The sequence below is a fragment of the Nothobranchius furzeri genome, chromosome 14, assembly GCF_043380555.1.
Source record: "Nothobranchius furzeri strain GRZ-AD chromosome 14, NfurGRZ-RIMD1, whole genome shotgun sequence".
Classification (NCBI taxonomy): domain Eukaryota; kingdom Metazoa; phylum Chordata; class Actinopteri; order Cyprinodontiformes; family Nothobranchiidae; genus Nothobranchius; species Nothobranchius furzeri.
The window spans coordinates 33,120,835-33,145,765 of NC_091754.1; the positions used below are offsets into that span (position 1 = coordinate 33,120,835).

General features: G+C 41.7%; 1 protein-coding gene across 2 annotated transcripts in view; it reads right to left on the reverse strand.

Annotated features, from left to right (window-relative positions):
• Nucleotides 1–7,225: 7,225 nt before the first annotated feature.
• The window catches only part of cryl1 (crystallin, lambda 1), a 38,330-nt gene continuing 20,624 nt past the window's right edge, over nt 7,226–24,931 (reverse strand). For both annotated transcript variants that reach the window (XM_054746617.2, XM_070544076.1), the window contains exons 8-9: nt 18,367–18,473; nt 7,226–7,581 (exon numbers count right to left, since the gene is read on the reverse strand). In XM_054746617.2, the coding sequence (XP_054602592.1) occupies nt 7,477–7,581; nt 18,367–18,473 (212 nt within the window). In that variant the 3' untranslated portion in view covers nt 7,226–7,476. The remainder of the gene's footprint in view (nt 7,582–18,366; nt 18,474–24,931) is intronic.

Genomic DNA, 24,931 nt, shown 5'->3' on the forward strand with positions numbered 1-24,931 from the left:
TCTCCTGTCCTCTGTCCTCCGGGCCACACACACACACACACACACACACACACACACACACACACACACACACACACACGGGACTGTCTCAGCTGTTATTTTCGTTAAGGAGTGTGCACGTACAGCATGCGCGCCTCATGCACGAGCCTACTATTGAAGCTGCCGTTACGCTTTTGGCCTGAGGGGGCAATCGCGAGCATAAAAATTCAAAACTCCGTAAAGTCCCTTTAAGGAGCCGAATGACTGTGTCAGCTGGCAGTGTGCCAACAGGTTTGACTGTGTCTCAAAGAGCAAGGTGTCTCAAGGAGGCTGGTTCCGAACTGGCCACTTTTGAGTTCCACTCGAAACTGAATAACTCGGGAAATCATTTTAGTTTTAATAATCTAGAGTTCGTCATTTCTGCAAATCAGAATTTGACGTATCTGTAGGCGTTACCAAACATCCCTCAGAAAACCACACCTTCCAGATACAAGCTGTTCTAATTCCGTGGATAAAGAATCTTTAAACTTTATGTGAGATGACCGTTACTTTGATTTGCATCTAACGAACATTGTGTATGAGTGTAGATAATGATTAACTTGTTAAATCAAACAGTACTGATCATACGACATGAATGGATGGAAAAATACCAATTTCACAGCAGAAATAAACATGTTTACAGCCTGGTTCCAAAATATGTTTTTGGTTTAAATGATCTAGTTTACACTCATGACAACTCTGAGGGGGGTGAATTTTTCTTCTCACTCTTCTGTTTAAGTGTATTAAAAGCCTAAAATTCTGTATGATTAATGAGCATCAGACCCACGTGACCACAGAGCTAGCTCCGGGGAAAGGCCTCAGTAGAGCCTCGGTCTGGCTTGGAAATTGTTCCAGGATTTTGAGTGTCTGTGTTTGTGTATTCTTTTTTGGATATTTTTTGTGCAATTGTTGGACAAAATGACTTGCTGTGGCATTAATTGCACTAATAGAGCATCCAAGGAGTCTCCACTTCATTGTTTTCGGTAAGTAAAATTATATTTATGTATTTTAGGTCACTGCCGAGCTGAGCTTAGATTTTAACTTGTACTGTTTAACCATGAAATTTAAATGTAATAGGGTAAAACCCAGTGCATTTAACATAATGCTGCACTTTAGAAAATGGGTTGAAATATAACATGTTGGTGGAGCTGGGTTCCGACTATCGGCTTGTGGAGCTCTCGGAAGACCTCTATTTTCCACCCGTTTCTCCCCTCCCCGCAGCTCGGCGCATCTCTGTCTGATCGTGGCTTCTGTGTGCTGCGCGGGCTGACGGCTGGTTCTCCCCGCAGCTCGGCGCATCTCTGTCTGCTGCGCGGGCTGCCGGCTTGTGAAGCTCTGGATGGAAACCGATGTTTTCCAACCGTTCTCCCCTCCCCGCAGCTAGGCGCATCTCTGTCTGATCGCGGCTTCTGTCTGCTACGCGGGCTGCCGACTTGTGGAGCTCTGGGATGGAAACCTTTCCACCCGGTTCTCCCCAGCGGCAGCTCTGCGCATCTCAGATCGCAGCGGCGCTTGTCTGCTGTGCGGCTGCCAGCTTGTGGAGGTCTCGGAGACCTCTGTGTTCCACCCGGTTTTACCCAGCGGTCAGCCCGGCGTAACTCTGACTCAGAAGCTCTGGTGTTGTGTACAGTTAACTCTGGTTGTAGCTAGGTTGCTGCCTCCGTTAGCTTAGCTCCCACCTCCGCATTAGCTTTGGGATAGCTTGTAGCTAGTTCGACCGGGTGTCGTCAGTTGACCCCAGCCTTACAGCCCCACCCTCAGCTCCACCTCCCTTCCCTTTTGTGGAATTGTCTGGGCTTGACGGAACCTGTGACACGGTCAAAATGGTGGTGGTGGCCACCTCCCATTTTAGCACAAAAACTTATCATTGGAGTCTATGGAAACCCATTGTCCAATATTTATATGTCGATGGTGTGACCTAACGGCTTATTGGCTTATTACCCTGCATTGTTCGAGAAGTGCAGCGGTGTGTTTTGCATGGCTTTAATCCTGGCAGTGGAGAGGAACAACATTATATATGACATCGAACAGTGATATCAAATGGGATTCCTTCTTTTTGATTTAATGGCGGATCGTGTAACGTCCAGAAATGGTCAATTTTCACCTACATATTGACCTACACAATGTCCGGTCATCTACAGACCCAATTCCACTACCTGAGTGGAGTTTCTATCCTGTCTTCTAAAGCCCAGAAGATTCTGCAGTCCTTGTTGACATTTCAGGGGGAACAAGATGTCAGCCTATGTTCCCAAACAAAGCCTTCTTGTGAAAGAAAAACTTTTACAACTCATAAGTTAAATAACCATTAAATAATAATATGGTTGAATTAACAAATGTTATATGAATAATAATATTAACGTTTAAATAATCTGTGTCTGATTTAATGAAGTTGAAATGAATTTTAATATTACAATGAAACATTTTGATGTTATGATCAGTAATGTTTGGTTTAACAAGTGAATCATTATCTACACTCAGACACAATGTTCATTAGAGATAAATTAAAGTTAAAGTAATTTCATGCACATAGATATGTTCTTACCCACAAATAAGAGAACCTTCTATCTGAAAGAAGGCGTGATGTTCTGAGGGCTGTTTGTTAACACCTCTTAACATGGCACGTCCAGAATCATAATATGGGAATATTAAAACAGAAACTTGCTATTCCTTGCTACAATCCCTGTCTGCGGCGCAGGCTGCTGGCTTGTGGAGCCGGCAGCCCGCGCCCAAACTTGCTACAATCCCTGTATAACTATTCAGTTAGTTTTGAGCAGAACTCTGGACTGGCCACCGGGGGAAAACTCTCTAACCACTGCATCTCTTGACAAGCTGTCAAAAAACCTACATGCTACAGCTGACAGCAAAACGGTTCCTTCAGCTATTCAGAAACAGCTGGTCTAGACGCAAACAATTTCATCTATCTGCTGTGATCCGGGAGACGACTCTGGACCGATCTGGTCGTACTGCGGTCTTTTCTACAAACTTCGGTACCTTGGGGTCACCCGACCCCCCCGACATCTCGGATTCGAAGGAGAGTCTCCTCAGGGGTACGTAGAACACAGCAGGATTTCGTCTGATGCCGTTTTGATAAGAACCAACTTCATAGTTTAATACAGACCAAATTATATTCACACCCAGAATATAGTTTCTGCTAGATACAAGGTTCTGATAAACACACACCATTCAATCATCATACATCACATTCCATCCACTTACCGGTAGATTCATTCATCACATTCACCTTATTTAACCTGTCTTGTTTGTAATTTGTTTAGAAAATAAATTTCTTACCTTTTATGAACCTGTGTAATGTCCAGAAATGGTCAGTTTTCACCTACAGATTGACCTACATGCCATCGGTCAGCTATAGACTTGAATCTGTGTCTGTGCGTCTCTTAATCTTCCAAGTTGCAGGAAAAGATTCGACACTGTGTTTACACAGTTTTGTCACACATGACAGATTGTCAACATCATGTTCCCTTCTCAAGGTCCTTCTGTGCCAAGCCTGTCTGCGTATCTAGGCCGTCCTGCACAGAAGAAAGGACTGAACTGTTATAATAGTGAATGAACAATATGGTTGAACGAACAAATGTTATATGAATAATAATAATGTCTTGATTAATCTGTGCTTAAATTAATAAGGTTGATTAATCTGTGCTTGAATTACTGAAGTTTGAAAGGAATGTTATTATTACATTGAAAGATTTATATATGATGATCGGTAATGTTTGATATGACAAGGTAATCATCTACACTCGGACACAAGGTTCATTAGAGATAAATTAAAGTTAAGTTAAACGTCATGACACATGGATATTTTCTTACCCACAAATCAGAGCATCCTGTATCTGAAAGAAGGCGTGAGTTCTGAGGTTTGCTTGTTAACACCCCTTAACATGGCACGTTCCGACTGGACAAGTAAACCATAACATGAGAATATTAAAACAGAGCTCACTTCACCGTGACTAAGTTCTAGAGAAAGCTACGGAACGGCCGTCCGGAGCGAAACCTCTTTAACCCAGAGCATTTTTGACAAGCTGTCAAACATTTGCTACACGCTGAAGCTGACACAGCAAACGGTTCCTGCAGAACAAAGCTGACACATTTCCGACTCCCTAAGAGTCCTTCTAGATGCAAAGTAGTTCCAACCTGTTGTGACTTGGGAAACATTGCTGGACTGGAGAGTTGGTGCTGCGGTTAATCTATTGAACCTCAGTGCCCAGAGGTCATCCAACCTTCCTGACCTCCGGATCCGTGAAGAAGGTCTCCAAAAGGGTGAGGTAGACACAGCATGATCGCATCTGATGTGGTTTTGATAAGAATCAACTTCATAGTTAATGCAAACCAAATTCTCTCTTTTTACACCCAGAACTCAGTTCTTCTAGGTATGAAGGTTCTGATAACCTCACGTTCACACATAGTCACCATACATCACATCCCATCAGCCTAGATCCATCCATCACAGAAGTCTTAGTTAACTTGTCATGTTTATAATTGTTTGGAAAATAAATTCTTACTTTTTATAAACTTGACTCTCTTCTTGAATTAATACAGAGTGTCTTACAATCCCTGAATAAACAAAGAATTCTAAATCTTCTGGTTAAACATTCAAAGACCAATCAGGCTGGATTTCCATATTCATATGGAAATTCACATCACATTGGTCAAAGTGTAGGGTAGAATATTAGGCTTTAAAAGCACCCAAAATACATACAATAATTACTACGTTACACCTGACTCTATCTGAATTAATACGAAGTGTGTTTGATCACTGAAAAGGCAAAGAATCCTAGAATCTTCTGATTAAACATTCAAAGACTGATAAGGGTGATATCCTATATTTATATAGAATATCACAGCTTAATGGTCATTAGTAGAGGTAATATAGTAAGCTTAAAAGCAACATATTTACCCCTACAACAATGGCATAAACAAACCGTGAACTTAAAGTCTTGAGGGATTTACACTCTAATTGCAGAGGGGATCAATGACCTATGGCAGTGTTCTGTTTTACATCTGGATGTCTCAGTCTGCCTTTGAATGAGCTGTCCATGGTCTCCACAGTGGAATGCAGTGGGTGGGAAGGTTTTTCCAAGATAGAGGTCAGCTACCCCAGCATCCTCCTTTCACACATCTCCTCAACTGAATCTAGTTGGCAGCCCAGAACCGAGCTAGCTTTGTTAACTAGCTTGTTTAGCCTCTTCCAGTCTCGGTCAGAGATGCCTGCACACCAACAGACCACAGCAGAGTGAAGAACAGAGCCAACAACAGAGTGATAAAAGGATTTTAGCAGCTGGGAATTAACTCAGAAAGACCTCAGCCCCCTCAGGAGGTCGAGGCGGCTTTGGCCCTTCTTATAGAGCACCTGTGTTGTTGGACCAGTTCAGTTTGCTGTTGATGTGAACACCCAGCTACTTAAAGGTATCCACTACCTCAGTATCTGCTCCCTAGATGTTTAATGTTGAGTTAGGAGGAGTTTTTCTCTGGAAATCAGTCACCATTTCCTTTGTCTTACTGGTGTTCAAGCAAAGTCCACAATGTCAATGATGACTGACCTGTACTTCTGGTCATTCCCCTCAGACACACAGCTGACAATGGATGAATCATCAGACAACTTCTGCAGATGACAGCTGCTGGTCTTGTAGGAGAAGTTCGAGGTGTATAAGGTGAAAAGAAAAGGTGAGAGCATCGTATGCGGAACTCCCATACTGCACACCTCAGACGTAAATTTGTGCTACCTCACATACTGGGAGCAGTCTTTCCCTTACATCAGTGACGTGGAATGGCAGTATAACGGTTTATTCACTTCAATGTGGTCCAATACACACCGGGAGAGTCTTGGCCACAGAGCAGCTTCCTTGCTGTGCTCCTCTCTGGACTCGCAAAATCTCAAGATCCCTCGAGATCTTTGAAAACTCGAAGGATCTTGTGATTTTGCGAGTTTGTGTCCTAAAAGTCTTGGAAAGGGATTTCAACAATAGAACATATCAACATAAGGATGTATCTCAAGAGAAAATCATTTTGTGCAGTTTCTTGCTAACATTACTCATGAAGACAACACGTTATCAGATGCCCCTGCCCTACAAAGGACCGGGTCCACCTGTTCTTCCAAAAAACATATGGCTGAGAAGGTATAAACCCTATCCTGAGTCAGAACCCCACACTTAGACAGTAGAGCATAAGATTTTTGATCTTCAGGGTCATGGCCAAACCATACCAGAAATGAGGGCACAAGGATTCTGGGTGCTTGGTGGGAGTAGAGCAGTGGCTGAAGATAGTGGCTGCTTACTTAAAGGGATGTAAGATGTATAAGTGTAACTAAAGTGTAACGCCTTGCCTGCTGGTGGTGGTCAGAGGGACCAGTGGCACCAGTGTAAAGCAGCCTGACCTTTGTCAGTGCGCCCCAGGACAGCTGTGGCTACATCGTCCCCACCAGTGTGTGATCGTGTGGATGACTGACTGTGTTGTGAAGCGACTTGGGGGGTTGTAGAACCCTAAGAAGGTGCTATACAAATACAGGCCATGTAAGTAATGTTTGAAATGTTTACATGTAATCAGCCATGGTTTAGGTGGGAGTGTAGCAGTGATGGTAATATCTTGATTTAGCCACAGGATGTTACAAAAGTAGCCACACCCTTCCAGGAAGTGAGCAGGAAGACTCAAGATGACATTGTCTGGCTTGGAGAAAAGAGAGCACACTGAAGTCTGCAAAGTTTATAGTGTGATTTTGCTTCAGCTGCAGGTTAAGTACTGCACCCCCGTGTAAGTCTCACAAAATGTAGTATTTTTAGTGTTAAGATTCGTTTTGATGCTGTTGTGCTGACTTGGTTTGTTTTGCTTGGTTGTCACCTGTTGTGGTCAGCAGAAAGGCTGCCGTATGTGGAACTGCTATCACCTTGGCCAGCGGAGCGAGGTGCGCTTGTTTTTGCGATTCATACCCATTATGTATGATTTGTATTCAGGTGTTTACTTGTGTTTGTATATAATTGTGTTTTTGTACACTGTTATTCTCAGTTTTCACAGTGCCAGGTCTAAATTGAATAACAAAGAAGAAAATAAACAAAGTTTATGCACACAACAAGACTCTCAGTCCTTTTTATTCTATTTAGGCCAGAAGTATTTTTCTGACCCACACATTGTTTCACACTTTTCACTAAATGTCTTTATTTAAATGTGATCTGTGGGAAAAAAACAGACACTAATGGGCTTAGCTGCATCAATAGGAATCCTTTATTTTGTAGTGATTTTTTTAAATAAAAAATAACAGCCTTCTTTAAATCACATGCACATTGTGTTCATGGTTCTAGTTCTGATTGCTTTGATGATGAGCTCATGATGACAAATAATAGAACATCTAAGGAATCAGTCATATTTGTAGTGAATGAAATAAAAATTAGAAGTTCTAATTTCAGCCTGAAGGTTTTTAAGAGCTCTTGTTCTGGGCCCTGTGTGTTGACCTCACTGGTCCTTCTTCAGCTTGGACAGACCCATGAGCAGCTGGTCTCTCCTCTCCCTCCTGGCTGACAGATGCTGCTGGTCACTGGGGATCAGCTCACACATCTCCTGTGGACACCAGTAAGGCAGACACCAGTGAAAAGACTGATCAGGTAATAATAGTCGGTGGCTCCCCTTTGGAGATCGTCTTCATGCATTTGACAACGAACGATTACTTACGGGGACTGATTAGTTTTAGCCCCTAATAAAAGCTAAACGGTTCCATAATAGATCACTCTCCAACAACATTTCAGCACCTTATTGGGAACCCCAAGTCCCAGGCTTGAGAGGACATAATCCTTGTCTGCCCCAGGACCCCTTCCTAGTGAGATCCAGAAAATCATTATATAGCTAAGATTAGAAGCATCCTTTCCAAGAGTGATGCTGAAAAACTAGTTCAGGCATTTATTACATCAAGACTGGATTACTGTGATTCATTACCCTCAGGAAGTCCACAGAATGTGGTTAAAAGTCTTCAGCTTGTCCAAAATGCTGCAGCTAGAGTTCTGATGAGAATTAAAAAGAGAGATCATAGCTCTCCTGTCTTAGCTTCTCTACATTGGCTACCTGTTAAATTCAGAATAGATTTTAAGATCCTTCTTCTCACATTTAAAGCTCTTAATAATCAAGCTCCATCATACATCAGTGATCTGATTGTTCCATACGTTCCTAACCGAGCACTTCGCTCTCAGACTGCAGTCTACTGGTGGTTCCCAGAATATCTAAAATTAGGATGGGAGGCAGATCTTTTAGTTATCAGGCTCCTCTCCTGTGGAACCAGCTCCCAGCTTTAGTCTGTGAGGCAGACACCTTGTCTACTTTTAAGACTAAGCTTAAAACATTTTTATTTGATAGGGCCTATGGTTAAAATCTGATGTTAGCCTAGATCTGGACAAGTGGGGGAGTAGAGGGAGGTGGAGTGTACAGTCGGTAAAGACGGCTCTCCGTTACTGAACAGTAAGAATCATAAATTGGACTACTTTTGTCATGTCCCTGCTCCAGCCAAGCCCTGTTTCCCCAGCAACCACAACCAGCTCACCATCAACCTCATCCAAACCACCTGTCTCACATTAACTCCTCATCAGCTCCACCTGCAACACTCCCTATAAAACACCAGGACCAACACCAAGCCAGCGCCAGATGACAGTAGGAGGGCAATGTTTCAATGGACAGTATGAGAGCATGGTCTGGAAATCGTGTAGATTGGCGGAAGCCTTTAAATTAAATGATTTAGTTGTTCTTAAGAAATTTTTATATTCGCCTACTCCGTTTTGGTTATTTCCAAAAGTGGTGATAGATTTTCATATTCACAATGTAATTAAAATACAGAAAGGTGTGGGAAACTGGGATAATGTTGTGGAAGAAAGATTAAATGACGCTCATCAATCATTCATCCCTGTATATACTGACGGGTCGAGAGAGTCAGGAAATTTGACAGGGTTTTCTTTCTGGATTCCGAAATTTAGTAAATTTCATAAAAGTCGAACATCTAATAATCTGTCAGTATATACAGTGGAAATGTTAGCCATTTCATTTAGTTTACAGTGGATAGAACAAAACAGTGTTAGGAAAAGTATTATTTGCTCAGACTCCATGTCTGTATTGTTGTCAATTAGAGAAATGTCAGCAGACAAGAGATTAGATATTTTGTATGAGATATTCGAGTGCTTGTTTAGGTTGATGAAGACTGATTCAGAGGTTAAGTTTATGTGGGTTCCAGCTCACAGTGGAGTAGAGGGTAATGAAATAGCTGATTATTATGCAAAGCAGGCAACAACACTGGATACTGTGATGGAGGTTCCATACAGTGTTGCAGAGGTGAAATCAGTTATTAGACAGCAGATTCTGGATGAATGGCAAGAACAATGGATACGAGACGTGAAAGGAAGACATTTGTACAAATTAAAGGGAAAGGTTGGAAGAATGGAAATCATACACATGAGTAACAGAAATCAGGCAGTGATAACAAGGATGAGACTGGGACATACAGCTTTGAACAGTACACTTTTTATTCTTGGACGGCATAATACCGGTATGTGTGACTGTGGACTTGATAGGGAAACGGTAGAACATGTATTATGTGCTTGTAGGAAATATGTGGGTAATAGGAAATTGTTGGTTGAAAAGTTAAAAGTTAAGGGATATAGGGAATTTGAGTTGGGTATTCTGTTAAATGGGGGACTAGTGGTGTATAGGTTAGTCATAGACTTTTTAAGGGACAGCTTGATAGGATTTAGTTTTTTTTTTTGTTTTTTTTTTAAGTAGGATACTCCCCACTTCGACTCACACTCCCATTCAGAAGGTGGCGGAAATGCACCTAAAAGTTGGTTGCCACCCGCCATTAAACAATAAGAAGAAGAAGAAGAAGAAGAAGAAGAAGCCAGCGCCAGATAATTGAAAGCATTTGCCAGTAGTTTCTCCAGCACTCTTGACCCTCTGCTCTCGCATCTCGACCTTGTTCTGGACCTTTGGATTATCCCTTTGCCCACACCCTGCCTGGATTATCTCGTGCATCTGATTACCTGGATTTCTGACCTTGGCCCTGGATCCTGGACTCGCTGCCTCTTGCCTGCCCCTTTTTGGAACTACTCTGATCTCCCCGGCTTTGACGACCGCTCTCTTCCTGACCAAGCCTCTGCTACAGCCCTTCCTTCAGACTGGTAACATTCCTCCATAATAACTGTTCCATAATAACTTTAATTCGCTTTACTGTGTCTCGGTTATCTTCACGGGTCCCTCCAGTCTGGTCATTACAACTTTTGGCCAAAATGAAACCATAACATCAGAGAAAGTATGGTTTCTTTGTTGCAGATGATACAGGATCAAAAACTGGTTTGCATTGAAGTCAATGGGACGTTTTTTTCTAATGGCTCGAGTGTATTGTAAATTTTAAATCTGTTATGTAAAAACTATAAATGCAAAACATTCAAAATTTTAGATATTTCATACACAATCCAGACTGATTTGTACAAAACACCTCAGGCAAAACATTTTTTCTTTTTTAGAAATTAACTCCGCCCCCCCCCCCATAAATTACAGCAACAACTTAGTATTCAAATGGGCATTTCAAGGGTTAAAATCCTCAAAATGATTGAAATTTTTATGTTTGAGTAGGGCTGAAGTTGTTCAATAGATCTATGGGGAAAAAATATATATACATTTTTTATAGCCACTTTGACAGGTGGATGTTTTTGTCCTCTAAGGTCTCAAGTGTTTTTTTTTCCCCCATAGTGTTCCCTTGGTCTATTTTCTAAATTCCAAATTGAATTTCAAAATTTGTCCGGAGAGATTTTGCGACAAAATTTTGTACCATATGCAAAACGGTGGTGAAATGGAGTCAAAAAGAAAAACCAAACTGCCCAAATGGACAAATGTCCCTAATGAAGCCTGAGGGTTAAAAACATTTGTCATTTAGAAAAGAGGAAAGAGCCGCAGCTAACTCTGCTTCAGTCGCCATGTTCGACAAACTCGGCATTATGGCGTGTGACGTACGCTACTCAGCACTGATTGACTCGGTTAGAATTCTCACGGGGTAGGGTTATTTGAATAGGAGAGTTCCCAGAGGAGGAGTCTGGCAGGCCAGGCTAGTTCTGCTGAGCTGTGGTGCCCTCATGGAAGGGGCCATACCGCTTGAACACTGCTGCTAACCACTTAAACATTCTCCCTCTCCTAATAACTTTTTATTTTCTTTGACATTGAATGTGCTACTAGTTTACCCGTTTATTGTATTTATCCTAGTGAATCTATAATTAAAGTATATCGTCAACGTCTTCCACTGCTTATCCGGGTCCGGGTCGCAGGGACAGCATCCCAACTAGGGAGCTCCAGACCGTCCTCTCCCCGGCCACCCCCACCAGTTCCTCCAGCAGGACCCCAAGGCGTTCTCGGACCAGATTGGAGATGTAACCTCTCCAACGTGTCCTGGGTCGACCCGGGGGCCTCCTGCCGGCAGGACATGCCCGAAACACCTCCCCAGGGAGGCGTCCAGGAGGCATCCTCACCAAATGCCCAAACCACCTCAACTGGCTCCTTTTGATCCGGAGGAGCAGCGGTTCTACTCCGAGTCCCTCCCAAATGTCCGAGCTCCTCACCCTATCTCTAAGGCTGAGCCCGGCTACCCTACGGAGGAAACTCATTTCGGCCGCTTGTATCCGTGATCTCGTTCTTTCGGTCATTACCCAAAGCTCATGACCATAGGTGAGGATTGGGACGTAGATCGACCGGTAAATCGAGAGCCTGGCTTTCTGGCTCAGCTCCCTCTTCACCACGACAGATCGGCTCAGCGTCCGCATCACTGCGGACGCCAAACCAATCCGCCTGTCGATCTCCCAATCCCTCCTACCCTCACTCATGAACAAGACCCCAAGATACTTAAACTTCTCCACCTGAGGTAGGACCTCTCTCCCAACCCAGAGTTGGCAAGCCCCCCTTTCCCGGTCGAGAACCATGGTCTCAGATTTGGAGGTGCTGATTCTCATCCCAGCCGCTTCACACTCGGCCGCGAACCAAATAAAATATTTACTAAGAAATCACAATGTAACCATAGAAACACTACTTGGTATATGTGTGTGTGTGTGTGTGTGTGTGTGTGTGTGTGTGTGTGTGTGTGTGTGTGTGTGTGTGTGCGTGTGTCTGCTCTGTCTTCTCGATCCCCAGTGAGTTGTGGTGGATGGCTGCTTATGCTGAGCCAGGATCCTCTGGAGGTTTCTTCCTGTTAAAAGGGAGTTTTCCTCTTCACTGTCGCTAAATGCTTACTTAGTATGAGGATTGCTGTAAAGACACTGACACTAGTCAGTGAATCGATGCAATTTGCTGGGTTCCTTTTGTATAGGAAACTTTTTTCTGATTGGCTTAATGAACTGACCTGTATTGGAATGTTTACTATTTGAAGTGCCTTGAGACGACTCTTGTCGTGATTTGGCGCTGTATAAATAAACTTGAATTGAATTAGAGGGGTAAATGTGATATCCTAATCAGAGATCTGAACCGCCTCAGCTGAGGTCCTCACCTTACTTCTAAGGCTGATGTAGGAGCCAAATATGTTGTTTCCTTTTCTTTGGTCTCGATGTCTTAATTGATATGTGGGCGTGTCATTGTTACTGGTCGGAATAAAGGTAGTGATGTCATTGTTGGTGTCAGGCACTATTCCGGAAGGGCAAACAGGTTTTTGACCGCTGTGGCGTGAAGACGTTTGAATGGGAAAGTTAGCAATTACTCCTATCATTCACCTGGAATGCAATCAACATTAAACAAGCATTATCATAACAATTCCACGCTTAAGGCTGTTTTTTACGTAATCAAATCAGTCAACATCGGATCAACACAGAGCGTCAACCAGGTCCCGGTCTAGCAGCCTCAGAAGTTCGAGTACTGGACTTGACTTCTACATTTAGTCAAAAACCTCCCGTGGGATTAGTGGACGTCGTTGGACGCTGTTGTCGCTGGTCGAAAGGGAGCTGTGTGACAAGTGGAGCAATTGGATGTGCGTTGGATCACTGCGGGTCTGAAGGGCGTTTCCTGTTTGTTTGGAGGAGGAAATCAAGGCGTCGGATCAAGCTGAGGATCACCGCAGCCACAAGTCGTCACGGCGCCCATCAAAGAGGTATGCGTAGCGCTACGCTGAGCATGGCCATTTAAATTGTGTGCACACAAAAGAAAAACAAAAATCCAATGCATTGGTAACCGAATTAAGGGAGCTACAACTTTGTACAAGTTTTCATCTTCGCTGCGAACCTGGGGGGGGGTTGTCATGGAAACCGAGGAAGCAAAGTCGGAGATAATGAATCACGGGACTAACGTGCAATCTATTGCAAGTAGCCTGTCGGACTGTGCTAAAACGGTAGCAGTAAAAAGAGTGGTAAAGCTCACTGAGAAGGCACTTGTTAATGAGTTGGACAGGTTGCAATCAGGTAGAAAAGCAATATTAAACAAAGCAGCAGTATTAATGAAGTCAATACAAAGTTTGATGCAGAAAAATGAAAAATCAATGGTAAAAAATGCTTTGGAAGACATGCTTGCGCTGTATGTTAAGGTAAAAGGTTTGCATAATGATTTGATGGGTTTATTGCCGGTTGATGAAAAAGAAAAACATGAAATATGGTTTAAAGCAAAAATGCTTCCTATTGATGAGTGTGTTGAGAACACTAAGGTGTGGGTTTCAAATGATGATGGTGATAAAAATGACAAGGTTGTTGATGATATAAACCCTAATGACAGTGTTTCAAATATCAGTAAATATTCAAGTCACAAAAGTGGTCGTAGTAATAAATCCAGCAGCACATCAGTGGCAGCTGTCATGGCTCAGGCAGACAAAGCAGCACTTCTGGCTCGTGCTGCAGAATTAAAGAAAAAACATGCATTGGAGGAGGAAGAATTGATGTTGAAGAGGAAAAAGGAACAGCTGGAACTGGAAACAGAAATTGCTGCATTTGATGCAAAACTGGCTGTGTTGCAAACTTTTGGAAGAAAAGGTTCTTCACAAGGATCGAGCAATGGCATGAACTCTTATTTTGAAAGGGAAAAAGGGAAAAAGGCTCATGATGTTTTAAATCCACTGGCAAAGGAATATCAACCTGGAGCATTGAAAACAACTCAAACAAGTGCAAGGCAGCTATTAAAAGATGTGCAACCTACAAAAACAAGGCAATGGATTGAGGATTCCTCAAAATATCTGCTTCGTCACCAGGAAGAGGACAATATTCCAGAAACATCTCATCTTTTGGCTCATCCTTTAACTGTTCAACCAATACAGCAGCCACAAAGCAATAAAGACGTTTCTGAAAATATACTGAATGTCATGCATAGACAAAATGAAATATCAGCAGCATTGTTACAGCAGCAACAGTTGACCTCATTACCACCAAGGAATATTCCTATATTTGAAGGTGACCCTCTTCAATACAGAGCCTTCATAAAAGCCTTTGAACAAGGAGTGGAGAAAAAGACAGGAAAAGCTGATTGCTTGTATTATCTTGAGCAATTTACAAGAGGACAACCACGTGAGGTGGTACGCAGTTGTCAGCACATGGCTCCGGAGCGTGGCTATACAATGGCAAAGGAGTTGTTACAGAAACATTTTGGAAATCAATATACGATTTCAAGTGCTTACATGGAAAAGGCTTTTTCCTGGCAACCCATGAAATCAGAAGATCTGAAAGCACTACAAGCCTATTCCTTGTTTTTAAGAGGATGCAGTAATGCCATGGAAGATCTGCAACACATGCAGGAGTTGGACATGCCCGTACATATGAGAGCCATTATTGCAAAGCTACCCTTTAAGTTAAAGGAGCAATGGAGGACCAGTGCTTATGAAATAATGGAATCAACCGGACGTCCAGCATGTTTTAACGATTTGGTCCTGTTCATTGAACGTCGTGTCAAGATTTTGTCAGATCCATTGTTTGGTGAAATGCATGACCCAATCTCTGGTGTCATTGGGACAAAGGCTGTTACCAGTTTCAGAATACCATCCAGCAACAGAGTAAAAGGAAATGTTGTTGCCACCACAGTAACTTCAATGGAGGTATCAAAAGGAAATAAAGAGCCAGCATCCGATGAGTGTTTTTATTGTGCTCACATACATCCATTGGAGGGATGCAAGAAATTTAAAGAAAAAAGGCACAAAGAAAAGCTCTCATTTCTGATGGAAAAGGGGATTTGTTTTGCATGTTTGTGTACAGGGCACCTGAGCCGGGATTGTAAGGCCCGTCTAAAATGCAAAGTTTGTGGACACCTCCATCCTACTGTGGTTCATATAAAAAGAGAAACACCGGTTGAAACAGTGGATACTTCCAACCAGTTAATTTCACCCAAAACATGTGGACATACAGGGGCCGGTAATGAAAAGTGTGTGCTGTCTATCTTACCAGTAAAGGTTAAAAGCACCAAGGGAAATCAAATAATACACACCTATGCATTTTTGGATCCTGGAAGCTCAGCCACATTTTGTACTGAGCAGCTGATGCAAAGGTTGAATGTTGCTGGTCGGAAAACCAGCTTCCTGTTGAGCACAATGGGGCAAAAAACAGTTTTGCCAACACACTTACTGAATGGTTTGGAGGTATCTGGCCTACACAGTGATGACTTCTACAGTCTTCCTGAAGTCCTCACACAAGTGAAAATGCCTGTCACTGTTGATAACATGATGACAAAGGAAGAACTGACAAAATGGCCATATTTATCAAAGGTCAATTTTGCAACCATAACAGCGGATGTGGACTTGCTGATTGGAACCAATGCGTCTAAACTGCTGGAACCCTGGGAAGTTATTAATAGTTGTGGAAATGGTCCGTATGCTATTAAGACAGTATTAGGATGGGTGGTTAGTGGTACACTGAATGGTAACAGTGATATCTTAAAAGATGATCCTCTCACAGCCGCAGTGAACAGAATTTCTGTGTGCAAATTGGAAGAAATGTTGGCAAACCAATATAAGCATGAGTTCAACGAGAAAGTCGTGGAGGGAAGTGAAATGTCCCAAGAAGATCTCCAGTTTATGGAAAGCATGGATCGTTCAGCAGTGTTGCAAGGGAAACAATATTGTTTAAAGTTGCCCTTTAAAGACAAAGAAGTACCAAACAATCTTGCAGTAGTCAAACAAAGGATGCAAGTTTTGAAGAAAAAACTCTTGAAAACCAAACAACTGACTGCATTTAATGTAAATAGATGCATCAAGCCAGTGAAGTTTGGGAAAATCAAACTTGCACAGTTACACCACTTTGCTGATGCAAGTGAACGAGGATACGGAACTGTAACCTACATTCGGATGTTGAATCCAGAGGACGACATTCAGGTTACCTTTCTGCTTAGCAAAGTCAGAGTAACACCATTAAAAGCTGTTACTATTCCAAGGTTGGAACTGACAGCAGCTGTTTTAGCTGCCAGAATGGACACTTTGCTGAAGATGGAGCTCAATTTTCAACTGGAAGCTTCAGTTTTTTGGACCGATAGTACTTCGGTACTAAAATATCTGAACAATGAGGACAAACGCTTTCACACATTCGTGGCCAACAGAATTTCAACCATCAGAGAAGTGTCAGAACCTTCACAATGGAGACATGTCAGCTCTAAAGACAATCCAGCTGATGGTGCGTCAAGAGGAATGAAAGTCTCAGATTTCTTGGAAAAGAACAACTGGTTGAAAGGACCTCCGTTTCTTTGGAGACACCCAGAAGAGTGGCCCGAACCAGTTTTGGACACATCACTGGATTGTAATGATCAAGAAGTGAAGAAGGAGGCAACAGTGAACACCATTAATATAGGTCATGACAATAGTCCTACAGACCAGCTCATCTTGTACTTCTCTGACTGGAAGAAGCTCAAAATAACAGTTGCTTGGTTTTTGAGATTGAAAGTCATGTTGCTGGCCCGAAGTCGTTCAAAAAAGCAGCCACAGGATCAGTCAAAGCAGACCATCAGTCAAATGGTTACAAAAAGAGGTGCTTTGACATTGGATGATTTGATGGAATCAGAACTTGCAATAATTCGTTATTGTCAGCACCAAAGATTCAGCAAGGAGATTCTTTCTTTGTCCTCAGGAAATTTTATCAGCAGAAGAGGACAGGTGACACATTTGACATCTGATAATGGCACCAACTTTGTTGGTGCACGAAGAGAACTGAAGGAAGCCTTGGCAGCATTGGATCAGGACAAGATTCAAGGAGCCTTGTCACAGGTTGAGGTACACTGGAGTTTTAACCCACCAACAGGCTCACATCATGGTGGTGTGTGGGAACGCATGATCCGTTCAGTGAGAAAGGTTCTCAACTCAGTACTACATCAACAACGGTTGGATGATGATGGACTTCATACAACATTTTGTGAAGTAGAAGCCATTTTGAATGATCGACCAATCACAAAACTCTCAGACGATCCCAACAATCTTGAACCTCTAACACCTAATCATCTTCTTCTTTTAAAGCGTAAACCCGCTTTTCCACCAGGCGTGTTTGAACCTAAAGATCAATACATGAGAAGACGTTGGAAGCAAGTACAGTATCTTGCTGACATTTTTTGGAAAAGATGGATCCATGAATACTTACCTTTACTCCAAGAGAGACAAAAATGGAATGCAAGAAGAAAGAGTTTGGTCCCTGGAGATGTGGTTGTGATTATGGATCCTTCCGCTCCACATGGCTCTTGGCCACTTGGGAGAGTTCTGAAAACCTTTCCAGATAAGAATGGATTGGTACGTTCAGTCAGGTTGCAAACAAAAACCAATGTTTTGGATAGGCCAGTGACAAAACTTTGCCTTGTTAATGGGGTATAAATCGACCTGATCATTATGGTTGCTCCTACTCTATTTAGTTTAAATTGTTATTGACAATAACAATTAGGGGCCGGTGTGTAGGAGCCAAATATGTTGTTTCCTTTTCTTTGGTCTCGATGTCTTAATTGATATGTGGGCGTGTCATTGTTACTGGTCGGAATAAAGGTAGTGATGTCATTGTTGGTGTCAGGCACTATTCCGGAAGGGCAAACAGGTTTTTGACCGCTGTGGCGTGAAGACGTTTGAATGGGAAAGTTAGCAATTACTCCTATCATTCACCTGGAATGCAATCAACATTAAACAAGCATTATCATAACAATTCCACGCTTAAGGCTGTTTTTTACGTAATCAAATCAGTCAACATCGGATCAACACAGAGCGTCAACCAGGTCCCGGTCTAGCAGCCTCAGAAGTTCGAGTACTGGACTTGACTTCTACAGCTGAGCCTCGATTCAATTAGATACTGTATGTTTTCCAGAACTGCAACAATATTCAGAGTATCATCAAAGAGAACTGAAAAGTTGCTTAGGTGTCAAAATGTGTAAAAGTTCAACAGGTATGATCGCTAACCCAGGTTACTTTGTTACCTTATAGATGCTCCTGGAAGAATCAGCCAGGAAGTCTGGTGTGGGTCCAAAGGAAGCCAGAACCCTGCTTAACCCCTCCCCGTATCGCTTTATATAATCTTCCAAACCTGGGGGTGTAAACACAGGTATGACCAAAAGAACAAACATGTTTCACATATTTAATAATAATATCTCTGCTGTTTGATGGTAAGATAATGCTAATGCCTGGTAACAAATCATCAGGACTCCCTTCAATCAGACAGATTCAGTGGATTCTTTTCATTTTCTCCACGGGTATTGTTGGAGGAATTGCCAGGGCAGCAAGCCAATGTCTTCTTCATTCCACATTTGATGGAATTCGCTGGAGGTCGTGTACTTGTGTTTACGGAGGTAGGTATCTTTGAGGGCCGCTGCGTGATGTCCTCACAGTGGTGCTTGTAATAATGTAATTCCTTCATGTTCACTTGTATTTTCATTTGCAGTCCATATGATTGCTGACCGTCACCCAAAAATTAGGATCAATACTGAGTCATGGTAGCCTGGCAAGCCAGACTAAATAAATATATTATTTAGTCTGGCAACGCTCCATTGACGGCTCTCGGTTGTGGGGAGGGTTCTACCGTTGTCTTTCAAATGATCTCCGCATGCTACTGGACAATGAATGTGACATACTCTTGTTTCACTCTGTTGCATCATCCCACCCACCAGGCATATAGAGTGCCCTGATTGGCCCACAAAGCTGATAAAGCTCTGTGATTTGTTCACTAAGCAGATAGAGCACTATGATTGGCCCACCATTATGGACCAATCACAGCTCTTTATGTGTTTGAAACCCCTCTAGAGAGCTGTGATTGGCCAGCCAGAATGCTGTTGGGGGCTGCAGAGGTTCCAGTGGCGCATTCCTAGACCAAACTTTGCAAAGCAAGAATTTGGTCTAGTTCACTAGGCTAGAGTCACGGCTTTTTCACACAGATTTTTAGCTGTTACCATTCACTTATATTGTTTATGCTATGCCAGCCCTATTCATTAAGCGGCCCAAGGGCCAGAACTGGCCCATCAGTCATTTTGAACCAGCCCATTGCCCACACACCTCTATTTGTTTGATAGCTGCTACTTACCATTTTGACCCAAATATAATACAAGTTTTTTTTTTATTGAAAATAATTTTAAAATGTGGGTTAGCCTTATAATTGGGGTCTAAGCTATAAGGCAGAGTTATGCGAATTTTAAAATGACCTAATCCCAGAACCAATCACACCCTTTCAAGCTCCCTCCAGATGTCGTTCCAGCATTCCACTCTCTTATGCATTGCTTCTTCATGGCTCCTATCCTCCAACACCTGGACCCCATGAGGTCTTTTGTGGTGGAGGTGGATGGGTCAGGACGTGGGTGCTGGGGTTTATTTATTTATTTAGGACAGTGCGTGTTAATGAACATAAATGTGAAAGCAGATTACATGAATGTAAACATGCCAGATTATAGCCAAAGGCTAATTTCCATCTGTTGTCCCTAGACATAAAAAGACATAATTCATAAAAATTCATCATTCATTCATAATAAAAACTCCATCAACAAACTTACACACACACACACACACACACACACACACACACACACACACACACACACACACACACACACACACACACACACACACACACACACACCATTCTATTCACAAATAAAACATTAAAACTATACAACTCATACATGATCACACACTTGATTTGTCCATAACCAGTTTTTATCCTTTGCCTTAAACAAATTGAAAGTCGAGCATTCTCTAATGGGTTGAGGAAGACTGTTCCACAGATGGCCACCCTTGACAGAGAGGACGTTCTGCCCAAATGCTGTCCGTCTATGTGGTATAAACAATTCTCCTCGAATTGTAGCTCGTGTAGTCCTGTTTGAGCTTTCTTTATTCCTAATGAACTGCTTTAGTGGTGGTGGAGCAAGGGAGTGTAAGACTTTATATATTAAACAGACTCTTTTAAGTTTCATTAAGTTATTGAAGTTCAGTAATTTATGTTTTTTTAACATGACAGTGGTGGTGGGAAGTCGGTTTTTGTCAAGTAATTTTAAACTTCTTTTATAAATGTTTTCAATAGTTTTAAGTGTTGTTGGACAAGCAAGTGACCAGGATGTCAAACAATAGTCCATATGAGAGATGATCATTGAGTAAAAATAAGTTTTTGCAACATTCATATTTAGATTATTACGTATATGAATAACATTTCGATTATTAAATTTAAGTACCTGGGACACTTTATTTATGTGACTCTTGAAGGATAATGTTGGGTCTAGAATGACCCCAAGATAGGGCTGGGCGATATGGCAAAAATAGAATATCATGATTTTTCCAATATTTTATCACGATTTAGATTTTATCACGATTTTTTATCCATGAATAGCATAACTTCAATTGCGTATTAAAGAAGAGAAACATTGAATAAATAAACATTTATTCATATAATATAATCAACTCAGTGCTAACACACTTATATTTTAAACTCACACCAGAGACGATAAAAGCCCTGAGAGAAACAATTACAAAACTCAGTTTATCTCGTTTTTCAAGTAACTTAACATAAATTAAAATCGTAAACAGATTTAAAGCGCAAACATGCCAATTGCAAACATATTGTGCAAACATTAACTTGTTCAAAATACTATGTAGCTCCCAGTTGCTCATGTAGTGGATAGTTAAGCTCAAATACGGCTCTGATGTGCGGCTGGACCAGAGATCGCTTGTGGTAGCAAATAACTGCGCATTCTGAATATTTTCTGCAACAAGTCTCTAAATAAAGTAAAATTTTCCAGTGCAGATTGGAGCCAACCCATAGAAGCACTGATTTGATCTCATTTCAGAGAAAAATAGAACAGGTTAGATGCAACTAATAAATAAAATTACTAACAAACTCAGGAATCTTTCTTTGCTTCACTGTTCTGGTGCTGAAAATATCACTAATGCGGATCAAAGGAGATACACAGATGAATGCACCTCTTATTATTTGGAAACTACATTTACTGCAGCTGGCAGAGGCAGAGATTGTTTCTATTGATACACGGATTTACAGAACCATTTTAAATTGTAAAAGGGGAAGACTGCAGGAGGGAGCGGTAAAATACAGGGGGTCCCCAGCAAAAACAAGAAACTTTACGAGTCTGATGAAACCCGCTGGTTTTCCATCAGGCAGTCACGGGGCAGCTCCAACGACCCAGTGACCGAGCTCAGTCCGGTGTCGGTACAGGATCTGCTCGGGTGCAAGATCGGCTCGGGGTCCGTCGACTGCCGATGACGTCTAAGTAGTTGATTGGCTGAACATGAACCTTACGGAATTACGTAATCACGTTACGTTGTTATCATGTTACGTTGGTCCAGGCAAAAGCACCCGGGGGAGCGAGAGGGAAGATGGTGGAGCGGGTAGCCGAGAAGTAGCGTGCTCTGAGTAGCTAACCCTGAATTTATAGCAGATGTAGCTCTATGTAACTCACAAAACTACCTAATACCTATTTCCTAAGCAATAATTACTCTCAAACGCGCCTTTGACCGTCATTGGAAAACTTTGGAAGTTACTCCGGTTGCATGCTGAAGAATGGCTAACAGCAAAGCTAACGGTAAAGCTATCAAAGCCTTGCTACCCCACGACTATGCGTGCCAAGAGGCTATAGAGACCAATTTGAGGGGGACCAAGAATCTCTTAACTTCACCAGGTAAAGCTGCACTGCCCTTAAAAAAACAAAGAGGACATGAAGAGGCTGCTATCAGCGCTGAAGCAAGTGTCATTTTGGCTGCAGTTGAAAGTCTCAAAAATTCAATTGAAGAGCTCCGAGGCGATTTAAAACAAAACACTCTCACCATTGCCAGCATTGTGAAAGCGGTTGACTTCAACAGCGGTGAAATAAAAGATCTCAAAGAAAAGAACAAAGGATTGACTGAAGAGATTAAATTGTTAAAGGCTACAAATCTAGATCTGACAGCCAAATTGCTCCGTGTTGAAAAAATGACGGAAGACCAAGAGTCTTACAAGCGACGATGGAATCTGCGACTCAACGATCTTAAAGAAGAAAAGGATGAAGACACACGAAAAAAGGTAGCTGGCGTTTTAATAAAGATTCTGCCACACTGGGCTGAAAAAGTGGAACTGATCCTGGACACCGTCCACCGCCTCGGTACCCCCCTCAACGGCCGTCCCCGACAGATCATCCTACAATTCTCGCTGAGAACCTACAAGGAGGAACTCTGGCGTGCCACCAAGGGCCACCCGATCTGCAGGGAGCTGAACATCAAATTTGCTGAGGATCTCACCAAGGAAGAGAGAGAGGCACGGCTGGCCGTATGGCCAAAGGTGGAGCAAGCACGCAAGGCGGGGCTGAAGGCGATCTACAGGGGTCGTCATGCATACATCAACGGTCAAAAGATAACTCCTTAATTAGCACTGGAAATGGGTTTTAAATCCATATATGTGAGCTAAAATGTTCATTTCTATCTCAGGGTTCTGCTACTTGTTACGTTCTTCTAAGGTAACACGCACATAATTTGTTCTGTTATTTGTGTTACATGTTTTTGAAAAGCAACCTTTCTTTAATTTCAATTAATGCAAGGGGATTAAGAAACATAACTAAAAGGAAAAGTCTTTTCCTGTTTTGCAAAGGGAAAAATGCTAATATAGTATTACTACAAGAAACTCACTCCAAGCCTGAGGACAACACTTTTTGGTCTAAACAGTGGGGCGACGGAGCTTACTTCTGCCACGGAACTTCGAGGTCAGCAGGGGTCGCTGTTTTACTAAAAAACTTCCAGGGCCAAGTTATCGCTCAACACAAAGATGAACATGGTCACTGGTTAATCCTTGTTATTGATATTGATAATGCAAAATTTATTTTAACAAATCTGTATGGGTACAATACTATACACCAAAATAAACTACTGTTAGAAGTAATAGCCTCACAGCTTGAGCATCTTAAAGTATCATACTCCACCAACAATGTCATTGTTGGGGGAGACATTAATATGGTTCAGGATGATTTTTTGGATAAATGGCCCTCTAAATATTCCTCAAGTCACCCAAACTCCATCCTTAATAACTTTTGCTATGAACAGAATTTAGTGGATGCTTGGCGTCATCTTAACCCAAATACAATTAGATTCACATGGTTCAACACAAATTATAAATCCAGAATTGACCACTGGCTTGTGGCTAATGATTTACTATCATATGAGATCAATACTGATATCTCCGCTGCACCTCTGACAGATCACTGTCTTATTTATCTACAATTAAAACCAAAGGTTTCCACTCGGGGGACAACTAAATATTGGAAATTGAACTCCACTCTACTAAATTATGATTCTTATTGTGACGGGATAAGATCTATTCTGTCAGGTGTTATTACGTCAGAAGAACTAGACACTTCAGTAAGGAAATGGGAATTTTTCAAATATAAAGTTAGACAATTTTCAATCTCATTTAGCAAAACAATTTTAAGAGAATCTCAGAAGAAAGAGATAGATCTTGTTAAAGAACTGAATTTTTACTGCAGCAATTCTAGCCCTACGGAGGATGACAAACAAAAGATTCGGAATCTTCAATCCACTTTAGATGAAATGTATACTCAAAAAGCAAAAGGTGCATTTATTAGGTCTAGGGCAAAGTGGATTGAGGAGGGTGAAAAGAATAATGCATACTTCTGTAATCTGGAAAAAAGGAGACAAAAACAGAACAGTATAAAATCAATATTGATAAATAATATAGAAATTACAGATGACGAGATAATTTCAAAGGAAATTCTTAAATTTTATGACAATTTGTACTCCTCAAAATTCTCTGAAGAAAATTGTAATAACTTCCTGAACAGTATTGAAATGCATATTCCTAAAATCAATGATGACTTCAGACTTTTATGTGATGACAATATAACAAGCTTAGAGCTGGATAAAGCTGTGAAGCGACTATCCCTGAACAAAGCTCCCGGTCCAGATGGACTTACAGCCAACTTCTACCATCATTTCTGGGAAGAAATAAAAGATTTACTGTTTGGTGTTTTCTCAGAGATTTTTGAATCCTGCGATCTCCCTCCTACAATGCGACATGGTGTAATAATATCAATTCCAAAAGCAGATAAAGACCATAGGATTATCGAAAACAGAAGACCAATTACCCTAAGAAATACAGATTATAAACTTCTGACTTACATTTTCAAGATACGTGTTCAATCTGGAATTTCAGATATTGTTTCGGAAACACAGTCAGGATTTTTAAAAGGAAGATCTATTCACAACAATATAAGATTGGTAATGGATATTATTGAATATAGTGATATGATAAATGATGACGGTTTCATATTATTTTTAGATTTCTATAAAGCATTTGATTCAGTGGAACACCAATTTATCTTCTCAGTTCTAGAACATCTTGGCTTTGGCGTTAAGTTTACTAATCTCATCAGAGGTTTGTATCGGAATATTAGCAGCTGTGTTTCATTACCCAGAGGTTCCACCCCCAGGTTCAATGTCTCTGTGGGCATACCACAAGGCTGCCCAATTTCTCCTTGCCTTTTCATATTAGTTAGTGAAATGTTAGCA